Source organism: Pelophylax lessonae, assembly GCF_965119305.1.
Source record: "Pelophylax lessonae genome assembly, chromosome: 13".
NCBI lineage: Eukaryota > Metazoa > Chordata > Amphibia > Anura > Ranidae > Pelophylax > Pelophylax lessonae.
The window spans coordinates 51,589,878-51,609,964 of record NC_138780.1 but is presented as its reverse complement, the minus strand read 5'-3'; the positions used below and the strand labels follow the sequence as shown (position 1 = coordinate 51,609,964).

Here is a 20,087-nt window from a genome sequence, read left to right as displayed (position 1 = left end):
TGAAACTGCGCAAACAGAACCGCCTCGAAGGTGGAAACCAACAGACTCAGCACTTGCGTCCATCTGAACTCCTGTAGAGTTCACACAGTAATGTTCAAGTCAGCTTCTAGAGCTGAGGAAGACTCTGCACACAGAAGCAGATCGTCCAGGTAACCCAGTACCGCGATCCCCTTCTGTCGTAGCAAGGCCAACACTGGAGCCAAAATCTTTGCGAGCACCCGAGGAGCTGAGGCGAGACCAAAATGTAATGCCATGAATTGATAGTGTTCCTTGCCGTGGCAAAACAAAGAAAACGCTGATGCCCAACATACACTACCATTCAAAAGTTTGGGGTCACCTAGAAATGTCCATATTTATGGAAGAAAAGCACTGTTTTTTTCAATAAGGATAACATTAAATTAATCAGAAATACAGCCTAGACATTGTTAATGTGGTAAATGATTATTCTAGCTGGAAATGGCTGATTTTTAATGGAATATCTACATAGGTGTTCAGAGGCCAATCTAAGTTTGAGGTGTTTTGATCACACAGAAGAACATCTGTGAGATGCAGAGCAATGAACAGTTGCTGAAGAAGTGCCTGACGCCATCTGTCAAGCATGGTGGAGGTAATGTGATGGTCTGGGGCTGCTTTAGTGCTGGTAAAGTGGGAGATTTGTACAAGGTAGAAGGGATTTTGAATAAGGAAGACTATCACTCCATTTTGCAACGCCATGCCATACCTTGTGGACAGCACTTGATTGGAGCCAATTTCCTCCTACAACAGGACAATGACCCAAAGCACACCTCCAAACTATGCAATAACTATTTAGGGAAGAAGCAGTCAGCTGGTATTCTGTCTGTAATGGAGTGGCAAGAGCAGTCACCAGATCTCAACCCTATTGAGCTGTTGTGGGAGCAGCTTGACCGTATGGACCGTATGGTAAGAAGTGCCCATCAAGCCAATCCAACTTGCGGGAGGTGCTTCAGGAAGTGTGGGGTGAAATTTCTTCAGATTACCTCAACAAATTGACCACTAGTATGCCAAAGGTCTGCAAGGCTGTAATTGCTGCAAAAGGGAAATTATTTGATAAAAGCTAATTTTGAAATCATTATTTCTAACCTCGTCAATGTCTTGACTATGTTTTCTATTCATTTTGCAACTAATTTGATGAATAAAAGTGTGAGTTTTCATGGAAAACATGAAATTGTCTGTGACCCCAAACTTTTGAACAGTAGTGTATATTGGAATATGCAGGTAAGCGTCCTTGAGATCGATAAAAGCAAAAAGAACCCCTTGATGAAGGAAAGCTACTACCGTGCGAGATTGGACGAACCTCACCTTCCTTCCTGGGAACTGTAAACAGATTTAAACCGGCACAATAACTCCTTGTGCTAACAGGTCCTGCACTGCCCCGTAGAGGCCCTGTGGCCGCTCGTGAGACAGACGTAAGTTGGAAGGAAAGAACCTTGCCGCAGGCAAGGACCGAAACTCGATCTTGTAACTGAACCGAATCAACTCATGGTGGAACCGTCAGTTTCTTCAGAAGAGACTCCTGAAAGGGATATCTCCTAGCGAAGCGCTTAGGTATTCCAACCATGTGTTTTGGGGAACCCCACTGACTAGTGACAATCTCGTCAAAATAGGCAGGAAAGGGGAACACCTTAGTCACCTTGGAAGATTTGCAGGTGCCAAACTGCCCTGGCATCGCTGACTCTGCATCCGCTGAGTCTTCCAACTGAGATTCTGAGGAGGCAGAGAATACAGGTGAAGGTGGGGGGCGCTTCTTGCTAGGCCTCCTTTGCAGGGCCATATCTACTTTGGATACAAGTGACTGCATGGCTGGCGGGGCAGACTGAGACCCAGAGTGTCCCGCAGCTTCAAGGAGTGGGTCAGGTGGTGATACACGCTCCAGAGGCTCCATTGCCAACAAAAGGTTAAGCGGAGCCGTGACCCCCTCTGCTGGAGAACCACAACAATCAGCGCACCTGTGGCGCTGTATATAGCAGAGGAAGGATCACATACTCCCAGAGACTTACCACTCAAAGTTCGAGGGCGCCAAACAGCCTGCCACACTGTGATAGAAAAAGAAAGAAGAAGCGCTGACACTGAAGCACATCACAGCACTCAGACTACAAGAAAATGGCCACCGTTATTCTCTATGGGGAAACCAAAAACATACTGGAGCCACTGGAGTACACAAATATGGCTGCCGAAGCTGGGAATACAAAATCCACGGCAAAATGCCGGCGCCACTCAGTGCTGCATGGGAACCGGAATACCAGGGAGAAGGTCATAAACCAGGAGGGGACCCCCCAGGGATCCCCCCCGCAGCATCCAGGTACGGACAATTAGCTGTGCGAGCCTGCAGCCTCCGATTGCTTTCAATGGGGCTGGCTACCCCAAATAGTTGCAGAGAACCCTTGCTGTGGAGGATGTTGGGCACATTTGAAAGTATGAATGCAAATTTATTGTAGCAAACAACTCAGCTGACAGGACAGAGGGGCAGGCCACATCCAAAATAAGAAAGACTCCTAAAGCATCATATGCACAATGAGAATATTGGAGGAATGATCGTCCGTTTTTTTTTTTGCTAGTCTCTTTCATGCTAGTCTCATATTCAAAATTGTGAGGTTACTAAAGTTATTGAAATTCTCATTCAGAAGAATACAACTTTGGAAATTATGTGTTTAGTGTATCATAATGTATTCTTTCATTTCCAAGCATGCCTGGTCTTGGTCTTTAGTTTTTTTTTAAAAGTCGTGATCGGCTCTTGAAAGCTGTGTACTAACGATCAGATTATTGTACGATCACTTTGAAAGCTGTCATTTCCGTCCAATTTACTGATCGTGTGTACTAGGCATAAGACAGGATAGACTTTAATTGTAAGAATCTTGTGAGCTGATAATTTCCTTAGCATAAGAAAGGGTTAAGATGATGGGGGGGTGAGTAGAGGGCGCTTTATTTTTTGTAATTCATCAGAAATAAAGTAGACAGGGATGACAACCACAGCTTGGGAATTCAGAGATCAAACAGAGGAAGATTTTCTAAAACTGGTGCACTAAGAATCTGGTGCTGCTGTGCATGGTAGCCAATCAGCATCTAACTTCAGCTTGTTCAATTTACCCCCTTCCTGACCAGGCCCTATTTTGCGATTCGGCACTGTGTGACTTTAACCACTTAAGCCCCAGCCCTATTTCGGACACTTTTTGTTTACAAGTTAAAACCAGTATTTTTTCCTAGAAAACTACTTAGAACCCCCAAACATTATATATATTTTTTTAGCAAAGACTCTGGAGAATAAAATGTCGGTCATTGCAAAATTTGTTGTCACGCGGTATTTGCGCAGCGGTCTTTAAAACGCCATTTTTTTTGAAAAAAATTTGAAAAATGACATTTCACTGCATTTAAAAAATACTAAACAGTAAAGTTAGCCCATTTTTTTTGTTTATTGTGAAAGATGATGTCACGGCGAGTAAATAGATACCCAACATGTTACGGTTTAAAATTGCGCCCCCCGTGGGATGGCGACAAACTACGGTCAATAGAGATCTCAATCGGCGACACTTTAAATTTATTTAACGGTTACCAGTTTAGAGTTAGAGTGTAGCTCTTTTTTTTAAATTATTGCGCACGTCTGGCGATCGCGGCGATACCTCACATGTGTGGTTTGAACAGCGATTTAATTCGCGGCTCGACTTGCGTATACTTTTTTTTTGTGCGCGAGCTAACGGTGACGGGGGCGGCTAAATTTTTTTTTTTTCCTATTTATTTTTTCTTTTTTTTTAACTTTATTACAGGTTTTAAAAAAAAAAAAAATTTGATCACTTTTATTGCTGTCACAAGCAATGTAAACATCCCTTGTGACACCAATATATAGTGACAGGTACACTTTATGGAGGGATCGAGGGTCTAAAAGACCCCTGACCTCTCCACTACGAAAACGGCGTTTTTGCATATAGCCGTTTTTCAAATCTGCCGCCTTTTGCAGCACAGTAACCCGGAAGTGACGTCATGGACGCCGCCTCCGGGTTACATCATCGGAGACCCGATCAATGCCGTTTCCGGCATTCATCGGGACTCCATCCAGCCGCCGGACGTAGGACGGGAGCCCCGAGCAAAGCCACGGAAGGCGGCGGGAGGGGGGGGGAACGTCCCCTCCCGCTCACACGGGTAACGATCAAGCGGCTCCCGAGCCGCATCGGTCGTTACCGACTGAAAGCCGACCGTCGGCTTCAAACCACGGTACCGGGATGGTGTCTCTAGCTAGAGGCATCATCCCGGTATAACCCCGCAAAGTTACCCGACGTATGGGTACGTTAGTATGCGGTAAGTGGTTAACGGACAATTGCGCGGTCGTGCGACGCTGTACCCAAATGAAATTGACGTCCTTTTTTTCCCACAAACAGGGCTTCTTTTGGTGGTATTTGATCACCTGTGCGATTTTTTGATCATGCGCTATAAACAAAAAAAGAGCGACAATTTTGCAAAAATAACAATATTTTTCACATTTTTTTATATGAAATTCCCCAAAAAAAATGTAAAAATCAAAATTTTTTAACATTTTAGACCAATTTGTTTTCTGCTACATATGTTTGGTAAAAAAAAAATAAATAAATCGCAATAAGCCTATTTTGATTGGTTTGCGCAAAAGTTATTGCGTTTACTAACTAAGGGAAAGATTTTTGTCATTTTTATTTATTTTTTTTAAACGAGTAATGGCGGCGATCTGGGATTTTTTTTGCGGGACTGCGACATTGTGGCGGACAGATCGGACCCTCGACTGACATTTTTGACACTTTTGGGAGTACCAGTGACATTACTACAGTAATCAGTGCTAAAAATATGCAGTTACTGAAAAAATGACACTGGCAGGGAAGGGGTTAACTTTATTGAGAAGGAGGGGATAAGTGTGTCCCTAGGGGAGTGTTTCTAACTTTGAAGAGATGTGGCTGTTTGTGTAACAGAGAAATACGATCCTGCATAGCAGAACCGTATGATCCCTGCCTTTCTCCCGCTGTAACCGATGATCGCGAGTGACCGGGAGACATCGGGTCCACCAGTCACACGCGCGGACTGCTTAGGGAACGAGCAGGAGCGCCTCCGGCGGCGCGCGTTCGTCTCCTATTGGCTCAAAGGCTAGTGACGTACCCATACGTCACTTTGCCTGTGAGGGGCTGACCGCTGCCGTACATAGTCGTGCGGCGGTCGGCAAGAGGTTAAGCTTTGACAATAAAACCTGGAAGCTGATTGGTTCCTATGCAGAGCTGCACCAGATTTTGCACTCTCTAGCTTAAGAGTCCTTTCACACTGAGGAGTTTTTCAACCGCTTTGGCATTAAAAAATGTGCCTGAAAAGCTTACAAAAAATGCTTCCCATTAAAATAAATTAAAGCTTTCACACTGGGGCAGTGCGGTAAAAAAAAATCCAACATGCAGCATCTTTGAAGGTTGTTTAGAGAGCTAAAAGAAAGCGCCTCAAAAACACCCATCTCCATTGAAATTAATGGGAAGTGCCTGACAATTGCCTGAAAATGGTTTTTGGAGAAGCTTTTGAGTCACCTGTCCTTTAAAAAGTGCACCGCAAATGCCTGAAAAGCACTGCAAACGCAGTTTAGAAGCGCCTCAGTGTGAAAGGGCTCTTAGAAAATAACTCTCATAGTGTTGTAAGCTTAAACTATAAGGTAGGAGCACACAATATTTCAGGCATATTAACCAATATTTTTTAGTAATTAAAGCAAGTATAAAAGAAGAAAACATAGAATAATGTGCATATATTGCAAGGATGTACTAATTTAATTTTTTTATTTTGCCTTGACATATGCTATATGTGAACCCAAGCACTAAAATGTAATATAAGATTTAACATGTCAATGAAAATGTTATTTTTTTTTTTTTTCTTAGGAAGCGTACATGTGATCAGCACAGAGCCAATCAGCACTGTACAGACAAAGGGTCAGGGGTCCTGCATCCTTATAGGACAGTCCGTGCAGTATGAAAACTCCTCTTATAATCTAACTAGGCACTGATAGAAGTCAAAAGACTGCTATATACTGCTGAGAAAAAGTATTTAGCAGTTTATATTTACATTTCCATGTACTGTGGGAGACCAGACATAGTGAATGCAGGATCCTGGGTTTAGTAACACTTTAAAACTCTGTTCACACTAGTGCAATTTTAAACGCGACCAGTGTGAATGCAGTTTTAATGTAGCAAACACCTCAGCAGCGAGGACAGAGTGGCAGGCCACACCCAAGATAAGGAAGACGCCGAAAGCCTCGTACACACGATGAGAATCGAATGACAATGGAAAGCACGTTTTCAATGGTGACCCTTCACACCAATGCAACACAGCATGGTGCAATTTTGGAAAAGCACTACATCACACTGGAAGTCAGATCAAAATCTGATTGCAGAAGTGTGAACCTAGCCAAAATAAAAGGTGATCTTGAAGGTCTTTCTTCAGGCACATTACATTATAGGGTGACACATATTGTATCACATGGATGTTTAACCAGTTGCCGACCGCCGAAAATATATTTAGACTGAAACAATAAAAATAATGTAAATGCAGCATCTAAGAAATGCAATATATAAAGTTTCTGTTCTTAGGTTTAGATATATTTTAAGTGACCATGTTGATTTCACAGAAGTCTAGGCTAACAAGCCTTGTCACCTGATGATACCTGTGGGTGTGTTTTATGATCTTAACCGGTTGCCGACCGTCGCAAGTACATATACTGCGGCGGTCAGCCCCGGCCAGGCAAAGTGACATATCGGTACGTCACTAGCCTTTAAGCCAATAGGGGGCGAGTGTGCGCCGCCGGAGGCGCGCTCCCACCCCAGCTTGTTCACGGACACCTCTGTGCGTGTGACCGGCGGACCCGATGTCCGCCGGTCACTCGCGATCGTCCGCTGTGAAGGGAGAAAGGCAGGCGGCTAATGTAAACAAAGCCGCCTGTCATTCTTCCCTGTGTAACAGCAGAGATCATACAGTCCTGCTATGTAGGACCGTTGATCTCTGCTGTTACATGTAAAGCCACATCCCTGCACAGTTAGAAACACGCCCCTAGGGACACACTTAACCCCTCCTTCCCCAATAAAGTTAACCCCTTCCCTGCCAGTGTCATTTTGTACAGTAACAGTGCATATGTTTAGCACTGATTACTGTAGTAATGTCACTGGTACCCCCAAAAGTGTCAAAAATGTCAGTCAAGGGTCCGATCTGTCCGCCGCAATGTCACAGTCCCGCAAAAAAAAAAAAAAAAAAAACGCAGATCGCCGCCATTACTCGTTAAAAAAAAAAAAAAAAAACGACAAAAATCTTTCCCTTAGTTAGTGAACGCAATAACTTTTGCGCAAACCAATCAAAATACGCTTATTGTGATTTTTTTTTACCAAACATATGTAGCAGAAAACAAATTGGCCAAAAATGTTTAAAAATTTAGATTTTTAAATTTTTTTTGGGGAATTTCATATAAAAAAAATGTGAAAAATATTGTTATTTTTGCAAAATTGTCGCTCTTTTTTTGTTTATAGCGCATGATCAAAAAATCGCACAGGTGATCAAATACCACCAAAAGAAAGCTCTGTTTGTGGGGAAAAAAAAGGACGTCAAATTAGTTTAGGTACAGCGTCGCACGACTGCGCAATTGTCCGTTAAAGTCACGCAGTGCCGAATCGCAAAATAGGGCCTGGTCAGGAAGGGGGTAAAATCTTCCGGGGCTTAATTGGTTAATACAGACCACAACTGACCATTTCAAGACACATTTTCCAGTCATTGTTAACTTTTGTTGCCTCCCTGAGAAATGCCATACAGCTGTCACGGGAGTGCATACATGTACAGGAAATTTAGCAGCATTAAAATACGCAACATAAGGTGAAAACAAATATTTTATTAAAAAGAAAAAATGGCAGGTGTTTATGGTAAACAGTGCGTTAGCGAATTAAATATCATTAATCAGGGTAACAACAGTATTTTTTGAAAGAAAGGAGTACATTTTGCAGAGTTCATTTCACCTTTTCTACTATAAGAACAATCCCACTTACCTGTGTACTAAGACTCAAAAGGCAGATCTTTCCAGAATTAATAACTTGTCTCACTGAATCAACACTGGTGCCATACAGGTTTTTCTCAAATTCCCCATGTTCAATGAATTTGCCAGCCATGATGTCAGCTTCAAATGTTTGTCTCGAAACAAAGTGATAATCACGTCCTGCCACTTCATTATCTCTCCGACTTCGAGACGTATCTGCAAAAACAAAGCACAGCAGTAAACTGTCAGGTGAATTTAAACCAAATCATAGTCCCATGTAGCAAAGCTAGGGCTGCTGATAGAAATCACAGGACCCCACACAGCCTACCTGACAGAGCCCCCTCCTCTGAAAATATTGAATCAGATTTTAGCTAAAATTCAACACCCGTGATGCTATGCTTTGCAGCCATGCCAGAAATGATACCCCAATCGAACAAGACCCATTCAAATAAATAGTGGCACTGAGGCAATATCTGCACCCCCACAGTGAGCGATCGGTAAGGACATACAATGGATATAAAAAGTCTACACACACCTGTTAAAATGTCAGGTTACTGTGATGTAAAAAAAAAAATGAGGGGTGACGTCCAGTTCTTGGTAATGTCACTGTTGTGCCATATTTTCCCCACTTGATGATGACTGTCTTCACTGTGTTCCATGGTATATCTAATGCCTTGGAAATTCTTTTGTACCCTTCTCCTGATGACTGATACCTTTTAACAATGAGATCCCCCTGATGCTTTGGAAGCGCTCTAGGGACCATGGCTTTTGCTGTAGGATGCGACTAAGAAAATGTCAGGAAAGACCTACTAGAACAGCTGAACTTTATTTGGGGTTAATCAGAGGCACTTTAAATGATGGCAGGTGTGTACTGACTCCTATTTAACATGAGTTTGAATGTGATTGCTTAATTCTGAACACAGCTAGTCCCCACTTATGCAACCACATTATTTAAGTTTTTTATTTTTACCCCCCCCCCCCCCAAAAAAAAAATATATTTCAGTTTGTTTTTCAATTGATCTGTACAATTTATAGGTCACATTAGAGGTGGAAAAAGTTCTGAAATTATTTATCTTTGTCTCATTTTTTACATCACTGAAACCTGACATTTTAACAAGGGTGTGTAGACTTTTTATATCCACTGCATAAGGTACATTTAAAAGTAAATGTGCATCTCTCTTCTAAGCAAATAATAATTCCTCGCCCAACTTCTCTGTCCAGACTAATAGCACACATCCAATTACTGTCAAAAGCTTGCCATCTCAACATACACAACATTACTAAAATTTGCCCCTTCCTAACAGACATCCACAAAGCTTTTTATTCACTCCCTGGTCATCTCTCGCCTTGACTACTGGCTCTCCCTCCTCACTGGCTTACCTTTACTTAGGCTAGCTCCTAGAGCTTCATGATTCTGGATAAAATGAGAATCAAAATTTTTTTTGCTTAGAATAAAGATCACGATTCTTAGCATCACATCATCTTTTACATTATCCAAAAAAATTGGGCTAACTTTACGGTTTCGTTTTTTAAATTAAAGTGTATTTTTTCCCCAAAAAACTGCATTTGAAAGACTTCTGCACAAATACAGTGTGACCTAAAAGATTGCAACGATGGCCATTTTATTCTCTAGGGTCTCTGCTAAAAACAATATATATATATAATGTTTGGGGGTTCTAAGTAATTTTCTAGCAAAAATGCTGATTTTAACTTGTAAGCAACAAGTGTCAGAAAAAGGCTTAGGCCCTGTTCACACCTGGGCGTTTTTCAGCTCTTAAAATGCTCATCTCTGAAGTCTCAAAACGCCAAACAAGCAAAATCCCATTCATTTCAATGGTCCCTGTTCACATATGAGAGTTTTGTCGCCTGAAGCTCAAAAAAGTACATGAGCTTCTTTTTGGCAGAATACAAGCATTTTTGTTAGATGTCAATACCTACCTCCAAACACCTGCAAAAAAAAAAAAAAAAACACCTGAAAACAATAAGATCAGGTGTGAATGAAGCCTTAGTCTTTAATAGGTTAAACTGCCCTCACTTACATACAGAAGTTTATTCTTTGATCTAAAAGAACAAAATGATACATTGTAAAACATTGTGTTTATAGTTATCCAGCAGCCTTTTTTGACAGCTGTGAGTGAGCAGAGAACAGCTCGGTAAGAATCGAGGACATGCCGTTTTAGGATCGTGGGGGGGGGGGGGGGGGGGATGAATCAAGATTGCGATTTTCTAACGATTAAGAGTGCAGCTCTACTATCTCCTCTTCAGTCCATGGTGCATGCTGCTGCCAGAGTCATCCACTGTACCAACTGTTGAGGGTCTGCTACCCCTTCTCTGCCAATCCCCTCACTGGCATCCGCTCAGACAACACATTGAATTCAAAATACTAACAACTTACAATGCCAACCAAAACTCTGCCCCAGCTAAATTACTAACCTAGTCTCAAATTACCAACCAAATTGTTCACTTTGTTCCTCCCAAGACCTCTTGCTCTCTAGCTCCCTTGTCACCTCCTCCCATGCCCACCTCCAGGATTCCTCCTGAGCCTCTCCCAACCTATGGAACTCCCTACCGCAATCTGTCTATCTCCTACTCTGTCCACTTTTAGGAGATCCCAGAAAACCATTCTTTTCAGAGAAGCCTATCCTGCCCCCACTAAACAACTGTACTTTCATTTTCTCCATCAGATCATACCCACAGTTATTATAACACTTGACCCTCCCTTTTAGATTGTAAGCTCTAAGGAGCAGGGCACTCTGATTCCTCCTGTAGTGAATTGTATTGTAACTGTACTGTCAGCCCTCATGTTGTAAAATGCTGTACAAGCTGATGGTGCTATATAAATCCTGTATTATAACAACAAAAAATCCTTCAGTGGAACACAACACAATTATTTAGCATTATGACCATGGTTAGTCACAATTTAGCATTAGGACCATGGTTGGTTGGCAGCTATTCCACTGCAGAATCCTGAGAGATGTGATTAAATTTGGCAGCATTCAACAAAACTAGAAGTTACCTCTAACTTCCAAAGAGTGTTGTCTCTATGTCGTCTTTCAAAAAATAATTATGATGAGCTAGACTGACCTGGTTAGTGGGTTGCACTATAGACATTCACAAAACTGAATAGGCACTCCTGGCAGTGTCTCCACTGACAACATGTTCTCCTCAAAACTGCTGACTTGTCAGATGAATTTATAAAGTTCCAGACCCTTCCAATGAGGAGGAAGTGTGGCTTCCACATACATCAGGGAATTTAAGCATCTGTTTTGTAATGCAAATTGTTAGAAAGTGTCTGTTTTTCTGCTGGTTGGCTAGCTGATAAGCGTGCTAGGAAAATTGTGTTCTGTGCAAATCCCTATATGGTGCACCTTGCATTAAAAGCTAGTTATGACTACCGTGTGGAAACTAACCCGCAGAAACTGAAGGTAAACAGCACAATGGCAAATAGGTAGTACAAACACTGGAACAGCACCACAGACATGAAGCAGATCTGATAAATACTCCAAAGGTCAGAGCAGACATGCAAATCCAGGGTCAACAGCCAAGGCTAGAACAAAAGAAGCTCAAGTCAAACAGGCAGGAAGCATACAAGTGAATCCAAGGGGAAGAGTCAAAGTCAGGATATAAAAAGTCAAACTATCAGGAAGTAAAGGCATGGAGAGGGGGGGTTAAGTGACAAAAGAGGAATGCTGCTGGAGCATTGGACGTTGGACGGGAGATCCTTTAAATTGGTGTGGTCCCCTTGGCTAAGACAAAGGCTAAGAATCCCAGAAGAGGCAAGAGAGGGGAAACCTGGCAGCACAAAAATGAACATAACAGTAACCCCCCCCCCCCCCTGCTTAAAAGGTCTCCCCACCTGTCTAGGGGCAAGCTTGAAGGGAAAATTAAATACGGTACCTTTATTAAACAGAGGGCTGGGACATCTGTGGAAGAAACCAAATATCTCTCCTCCGGGGAATAATCCTTACAGTCAACTGTCACATGGTACTGTGTGAGGTCACTTTACCATAGACTTCCATTAGATCAGGAGGTTTTCTGAAAGCACACCAAAATTCCTGCATGTGGTGCTGGCTAGTGCAGTAATGCACGGAAGTGCAATGTATGCACATGTGTGTTGCCACATTACCAGCAAAAACAAATGTGCGTGCGGTGGTGCAGTGTCAGCTAGTGCAAAGCCATTTGGCAAGATGCACACTAGAATTCTAAAGACAGAGGGAGTGGAAAACCAGTCTTATATCCATTGAAGGGATGGTTGTCACTCTGTCAGGGAAATAGTAAGAGAAGAAAAACCAAAAGTATGGGGTGTGGGTGAAACATGTGGGTGGTGCTGGGTGCCCTTGGTTTACTGTGCTGTAGAGAAGTTCTGTCAGATTACTCCACTGCACACTGGGACATGCAAAGATAAACGTGTTCCCCACTGCCATCATTGTGACTCTTACTGCTATAAGGCATTCCAATGCCCAGAAGGTGAGAGGGCAGGCAGTGCTGTCACTCTCAGTTCCTGGGATTGTGTTTTTAAGTGTTACAAGACTACAAATTGTACATGGCTAAGTAAAGCATAAAATCCCCCAAAAAAAGCAGCACAGAGCTTAGTGAATGGGCTGCGGGGGAAGGAGGGGCTTCCGACTCAGTTCGTCAAGGCAAACCGGGTAACTGTCAAAACCATGTACCGCTCCGACCAAAAGGTGCAAAATGTGGCAGTGGAGGGGGGAGGAGGCAGACCAACAAAGTTTCCCCTTTTATTACCCACACCAAATGTATTAGCACAGGTACAAAAACTTTATCCAAGTGCCTGAGAACACAAAAAACTTGAGCACCACCACTGTTTGTAGCAAGTAAAGGAGGAAGTCCATGTGACCTCTCTGGAAACTGCATGTTTAAACACAGTGTCACTGACCTGAAACAAGTAAGCATGCAGTAAAAATAAAAAGTCCAGATATGAAAACTTGTTTTAAGTCAGATACTGTACCCATTGGATCTGCATGACAGCCTGATAATTAGGATTTTCAGGAGAAGTTAAGACTAGTTAAGACAAGTAAAGACTAGCAATATCAGTAGAAGAAAGATAATCCAATTTTTGTACTTATTGAAAAATTCATTTCTTGGAGTTTGAGGGACAGAGGATTTTAGACTGTCAGATTATATTGCCACCTACGTAAGAGACACTACCAAACAAAAATTGTGGGCTGGCCCAGTATAAGCCCCCCTACTCCTGGCATGCCTCATTTTTGTGCCAAAGTAATACCAAGACAATGATCATAAACAGAGGGGTGGAACTTGAGGAGATCAATGAACTCCAGGAAAAAAATGATTTTGCAGCAAATACAAAATTACCATTTTCTTTATTAAGGTACACAGGAATTCAGGAACACCAACATGTCCACACAAAAAATAGAAATGGAGACTGCTTGCAGCTCAAAGAGATGCCTGAAGGACCAGTGGCTGTGAGGAAAATCTAGGCAATGGAAGGAGATCTCCTACCAAGAACCTGAAGCAGGACAGTGGGAGGAATAAAAAAAAAAAAAGTCATGGTGAAAAGCGTAAAAACGACCTTACTAAGGAAGTTCTTTGTCCCTGTGTAAGGCCAGAAAGGACTCTTTACAGGGTAAAGTTGCCAGCTAAGACACTCACCTCGCAGAGGTGATGGCAACCAGAGAAAAACCTTGTGTGAAAGAGTGGTTGAAGGAATATCTACCCTCCATTTTGTTCCTTCAATTCCATCTTGTTACTAAAACTCTAGACTCAGCTTAATTAAAAAGCCTATCTAAGTAAATGTCCTTGAAAGTCTCCAGGACGTTAGGCTTTGTGGTTAAACTGAACCTTCGAGCAAGCTTGTTTGAAGTATCAATACCAATTATGCCTTATCTTAACCCTTAGAACAAGTCTGATGTAATGCCAATTATACCTATGCCTTAATTGAATTAGCTTACATGCACGTACGTGACTTGAAGCACGTAATGGTAAACTGTTTAAACTATTATTCATGTATCAATTCTGTGTATAATCGACTAAAAAGGGACTTCCCCTTTTATTTTCTCACTATAAAATGTTTTTTACTGTTTGAATAAAGCGAGCATTCTGTGACATTGTACTTGCCGTCTCTGTGTGCCATTGAGTGCTCCCAGATATCTGAAGGAACTTTGATGCCTAGGGTCATGCGAGTCTGAATTATTGCCAACAGTGGTTAGGAGAAAATTCTCATGATCGGTCAAACAGCAGTCTTTGGCATGCCTAGAGAACCAAATTCAAAGACAGAACAGTTCTTTTAACCTGTCCACACTGTAGCTCACCGCTGTAGGCATGAGTTTCAAATGCTCTTAAATCTTGTGATAGTCTTAGCCCAGTCGGCTAAGGTTCAGCAGACAGAGATCACAGTCAAGAAAGGTTGCAGTACAGGGCCTGCCAGAAAAAGCAGTATTCTAGAATGGGTCTCCAAACATTTATCGATGGGGTCCTTGAACACAGATGCATCCTTCCTCAGGAATGAATAGAATTTTGTTAGAACTTTGTTGGGATACTGCTGTATCCACAGAAAGGGCAGCCCATTATTTAACGTGTCCTCCTCAAATGTGTACACAGTTGACAGCAGTCTTGAAATGTAAACTAGTGGATAGGGTTCTTATGGTCTACATAAAGGAATATTTGTGAACAGAGGGTGTACCCAAGAGGTGTTGGTGGTCTTTGCCCCCCCCCCCAAATGAGCTTTGAGTGGGGAGAGCACTGGTAGAGGCTACAGACAAATTAATAGATGCATGCATATGCCAAAAGAACGTGTATTAAATCATGCTACAAGCCAAAAAACAAATGCCTCCCTAGGTGGAAGACTGCAGGATGAATTTAAGGATTAAAGCAGCCCCAGTAGTAGATGACGTATGGAGACCTTTATTGTTATGCATCAGGAATCATGAACTTGTACTAAGGTCAGCATATTTTGTCATTTTTACCCAACTTCATGTATACTGCCTTTGTTTTGTTTCCTTTTCATGTTTATGTAACTTCTTTACTTTGCTGAACCTTGAAATAAAGATTAAAAAAAAAAAAAAAAAAAAAAGCAGCCCCAGTAGAGGATGTTACTCCAATCATCTGATGAATTCTTTGGCAGTTTTAAAACAGTGGTTTGGAAAAGGACAATCAAGGAGAATCCTAATGCCAGACATCAACTGTCACCTTCAGCCACCTATTCCCAGCATCAGACTTCTGCCACATGCGTTCCTACAAGCAGCCCCCCCCCCCCCCCACACACACACACACTCCCTGATTGCCCTCTTCCAAACCACATTGTTTTGATATGCATAGTTCTTCTAACATATGCATACGTGACTCTATACATTTCCTGAAGATTGATTAAAGCAGATCCTGGACCACTACATGAATCAGCCATTATCAACTGAAAACATTCTATTATTTATATCAACAGTGGTTACTAAATAATATTTTCTTTATATGTAACACTGTTGGCTAAGCAGTAGAAGACTAAGGATGGCTACAGGTTATTATAATATTCATAATCTTTATAACTCATATCAAACTATATCAAGCCAACTATTTGAATGTCCTTATATACTTTTATCTGTTGCTTTGGTGACAATGTTTTATACATGGTTTATTGGCACCTTAAAATCACAAGTCATTAAAAATGTTCTATCCAATTTTCAACACAGGATGTGGCAACCCAGCCCATTAGTCCAATAATCCTCATAATTATGCATCAATAACAGCCTAGACGGTCTCTCAATTTAGAAGTAATGGCAGAATGGCTCCTCAGGTGTAATGCCACCTGTTAAGGACTAAAGCCGGCCATACATTAAAAATGAAAATTCAGCCAGTTCAGCAGAGACCAGCCAAATTTAGATTTATCAGGCTGGTTGTACACACGTCAAATTAACAATCGAATTGTGTACAATCAGCCTGTTGGAAAGTGTTGTTTCGATCAGTACTGCCGGAATGTCTACTCAACCTGAAAGACCTGACAAACTCCGAATTCCTCTTTCACTGGATGAGTGAGAAAGAAAATGGCTTGTTTCTCTAAACATGGGATTTCTTTCACATAGGTTCTTATTGATTTCTGCTTAGACTGCATTCCTAAACTATTATTACCCATTAAAAATTAGAAGAAAATACATACGAGGTACAGCGGTGGCAAACCGATCAGCCTCACTGTTCAACAAGCGCAACCGCAGCTCATTTTGCCCACAATTTTGTGGTCCTATAAGAACTATGGGTCGCTTTCTGTTTGCTGGTTGGTGGTAAAGAGACATTTCTTCATATGTTAAGATTTCCTCATTATCGTAATCTGGATGGAAAAAGAAGAATCCCAGAACAAATTGAAAAAAGACTTTCACATTTATTACAACAAAGTAAAATATAGGATCATGATTTTTTCAACAGACAACACACTACTGAATCACAGACAATAGGCAAATCTGGTAATATGCAGTAAATAGGGGTGTTCACATTTAGTTAGGTGATCTGTGCAGAGGATTCAGATGAAGGTTCAGTTGAAGGAACCTTATTGCATGAAGGGTAATTTCACGTTTGCATCCAAAAACAAGAATGTTGCCTGTCAACATCCTCCACACTCCCCTGGACACTGCTGCACTTTCATGCTAATTAGCAAGGTCAGAGCTGCCCACATCTGCTAATTTACTGATCCGTACCCAGCTTCGAAGGCTGTGCATCAGGAAAATGCTAGCAATGGCAAGTGGTTACTGGACTGATTGTAAAAGTCCAATGAGAATCACTATTTGTGCCCCAGAAGAGAGAAGTGATTTCTCATTGGTGAGCACAGGTTACAGGACTGAGTTGACAAATCTCAGCTTGCCATTGCCAGCATTATTCTGCTATACAGCCTCTGGGGCTGTGAATTGATCGAGAAGTGTATGGATCGCTAAATCTGCAGATGTGGGTTGCAGTGAACGCAAAGTGGAATTACCAATAAGACTATATTCCAAGAGTAATGGCATCCACTGCAAAAAATATGTTTTTTAAATAGCTGCAAGCTTACCATCATTTTTGTTGGCATTGTATAACACTTTTTTTCTCTTTTTTTTGTTCTTCTTTGCACACCACAATTTTCCTGCAAGAAGAATAATACATTTTAACTTGGAAGCCAAATGCTTATGAAAAGACGACAAGGAGCACAAGGGAAAATGGGTCAATAGGACAGAAAGGCACAGATAATAAAATGACTAACGTTTTCCCATTCTAATTTTATTGCCCTCTATCATCTGGAGAGATTTCCCATCATTCTGACCCCTTGTATTGGAAGAGAGCAGACAGTTCAGGGAAAACTTTCAAATGAGGATATAAACAGAAAAAAATTGGATCAAAACCTTGCCAACTTTTCCAAAAACATTTTTTTAAGCTGGAGTTGGGCTCTGCTTTCTGTAGATGTCAGCAACTTGAATACCTATACCAAAGATTATTCTTTCTCTCATAGAGTCTGGTAGGAAGACTTATGAGAAGACTTCTAGAAAACAGAGCATCAACTCTTACTGTTGACTTTTTCATTTAAAATGTACTAGAGCAAAATCTTTAATATGGATACGATCTGGCAGGTAGAGCAACAGGGGGATCTTACTACTGAAGTCCAGGAGTGAGAGAGAATGAGCAAGCTGGTATCTCCGCTTTTCAACTCATACAAAAACTAGCAGTTCAGTAGAATATTTTAAAAAAAAGTGAACATATTTCTTAAAGCAGGTGTAAACCGCTGATGTTGAGAAAAAAACCTGCAAGGCAACGGCATAAATGTGCTAGTATGCATCCAGCATGGGCTCTGAAGGTCTGGCACTGCATGCACCAGCTGCATGCACTCTGAATATCCCCTAAACTCTGCAAGTTTAGGAGATTTTCACAGTACCTACAGGTAAGCCTTATTATAGGCTTACCTGTAGGTACAAGTGATAGTACAGCATTTGCTGCCACTTTAGTCGTACATTAAGGCAGTGTTCCTCAGCCCTGGTCCTCAGGGCCCACTAACAGGCCAGGTTTGCAAGATAACTGAAATACATCCCAGATGATTTAATTTGCTGCTCAGTGATTGCAGTACTCTAGTCTGCATCTCCCCAAGGTAATACTTAAAATCTGGCCTGTTAGTGGGCCCTGAGGACCACTGCATTAAGGGACACAGGGTGAAATATTCAGGCATAGTGGATTATGCTGCTGTTTTCAGGAAAGGGCCGCTGATAGGGGGGGACCACCAGCCCTCTTGTAGGGGGCCCGAGCACACAGGGGGGCCCACACAGAGAGGGGGATTAGTGATGGACAACAAATACAGAAATCTTCCTCCAGCACCTGAATCTAATCTCTGTCACTCTCCCTGCTATCAGCTTTTATCTGCTGAGAAAGAGACAGTTGTCCCTCACTCACCGTACTGGGTGAGAGGATGGCCAAAAAGTTATAGGGGCTTTTAAACTAGGGAATGGGGGGGAGGGTACAGAATTAGCCAGTGGAAAGCAAGTTTCAGAGGGCAGAAATGGGGGCATTAGCGGTAGGGTGTTCGGAGCTCCTATACCCAGGGTGGGTACGGGGAAAAATCAAGAGAGCAGCCTAAAAACATCAAATGAGGATAAATGTAACCGGTCAAAATTACGAGGCTTGTATACCAATGCCAGAAGCCTGGCCAACAAGATGGGAGAGCTGGAGCTGCTGATGTTTGAGGAGGACTTAGATTTTGTGGGGATAACTGAGACTTGGTTTGACAGCTCTCATGACTGGATGGCGACCATTCAGGGGTATTCCCTTTATCGCAGAGATAGAGAGGGTAAAAAAGAGGGAGGGGTATGTTTGTATATTAAGAACAGTATACAGGTAAATATGAGGGATGATATTAATAATGGAGCTATGGACGAGGCAGAATCCCTATGGGTAGAGCTTCAAAGGAAAGGCACGGTGGGGAAGGTAATATTGGGCGTATGCTATAGGCCCCCCAACCAGAGGGAGGAGGGTGAGGCGGACCTCATGTTACAGATAGGATTGGCCGCAAGGATGGGAAATGTCATTATAATGGGGGACTTTAATTATCCTGATATAGACTGGGCAGAAGGAACCGCGCATTCAGCCAAGGCTCGGCAGTTCCTAAATGTTTTGCAGGACAATTTCATGGGTCAGATGGTGAATGCACCGACAAGAAACAATGCGGTACTTGACCTACTGATTACCAACAATACAGACCTGCTCACAGATATAGAAATACGGGACAACTTAGGGAACAGTGACCATAGGTCAATTGGTTTCAGTATCAATTACAGTAATAGGAAACACAAGGGTAATATAAGGACACTGAATTTCAAAAGAGCCAATTTCCCCAAACTGCGCTCGCTGCTAGAAAATATCAAATGGGATAGAACCCTGGGAACAAAGAACACGGAGGAAAAATGGGAGTGCTTCAAGAGCATACTTAACAAGGGGGTGGGCCAGTGCATTCCACAGGGAAATAAATTTAAAAGAGCAAAACTAAACCCTGGGTGGCTAAACTCCAACATAAAAATGTATATTAGAGCTAAAGAAAAGGCCTTAAAAAAATACAAGACTGAGGGGTCATTGGCAGCATTTAAGCACTACAAAGAGTGTAATAAGAAATGTAAAGACGAAATCAGGGCGGCTAAAATAGAACACGAGAGACATATAGCGGAGGAGAGTAAAAAGAACCCCAAGAAGTTCTTTAAGTATATAAACAGTAGGAAAGCGAGGCCAGAGCACATTGGCCCCATAAAAGATGATAAAGGAAAAATGGCCACAGAGGACAGAGAAAAGGCGGAAGTGTTAAATAATTTCTTTTCTCCAGTCTTCACAAAGGAATCGGGGGGCTACACAAACCCCGCTTGTAAGGCCGAACTAAATAATACACCTCAGGAAGTGCTGCCATGGCTAACAGAGGATAGACTTAGAGCTAAACTAGAGAAACTTAACATAAATAAATCCCCGGGACCGGATGGCTTGCACCCAAGGGTTCTTAATGAGCTCAGCCAGGTGATTGCCAGACCATTATTCTTGATCTTTAAGGATAGTTTACAGACGGGTATGGTGCCAGCTGATTGGAAAAAAGCCAACGTGGTACCAATATTTAAAAAGG

At 42.1% G+C, this 20,087-nt stretch overlaps 1 protein-coding gene across 1 annotated transcript in view; it reads right to left on the bottom strand.

The window, feature by feature from the left end:
- Positions 1-20,087, bottom strand: part of PALS1 (protein associated with LIN7 1, MAGUK p55 family member) — a 239,688-nt gene that overhangs the window by 51,478 nt on the left and 168,123 nt on the right. The window contains exons 10-12 of the mRNA XM_082242942.1: positions 17,019-17,090; positions 16,140-16,307; positions 8,028-8,230 (exon numbers count right to left, since the gene is read on the bottom strand). Coding sequence (XP_082099068.1) covers positions 8,028-8,230; positions 16,140-16,307; positions 17,019-17,090 — 443 coding nt within the window. The remainder of the gene's footprint in view (positions 1-8,027; positions 8,231-16,139; positions 16,308-17,018; positions 17,091-20,087) is intronic.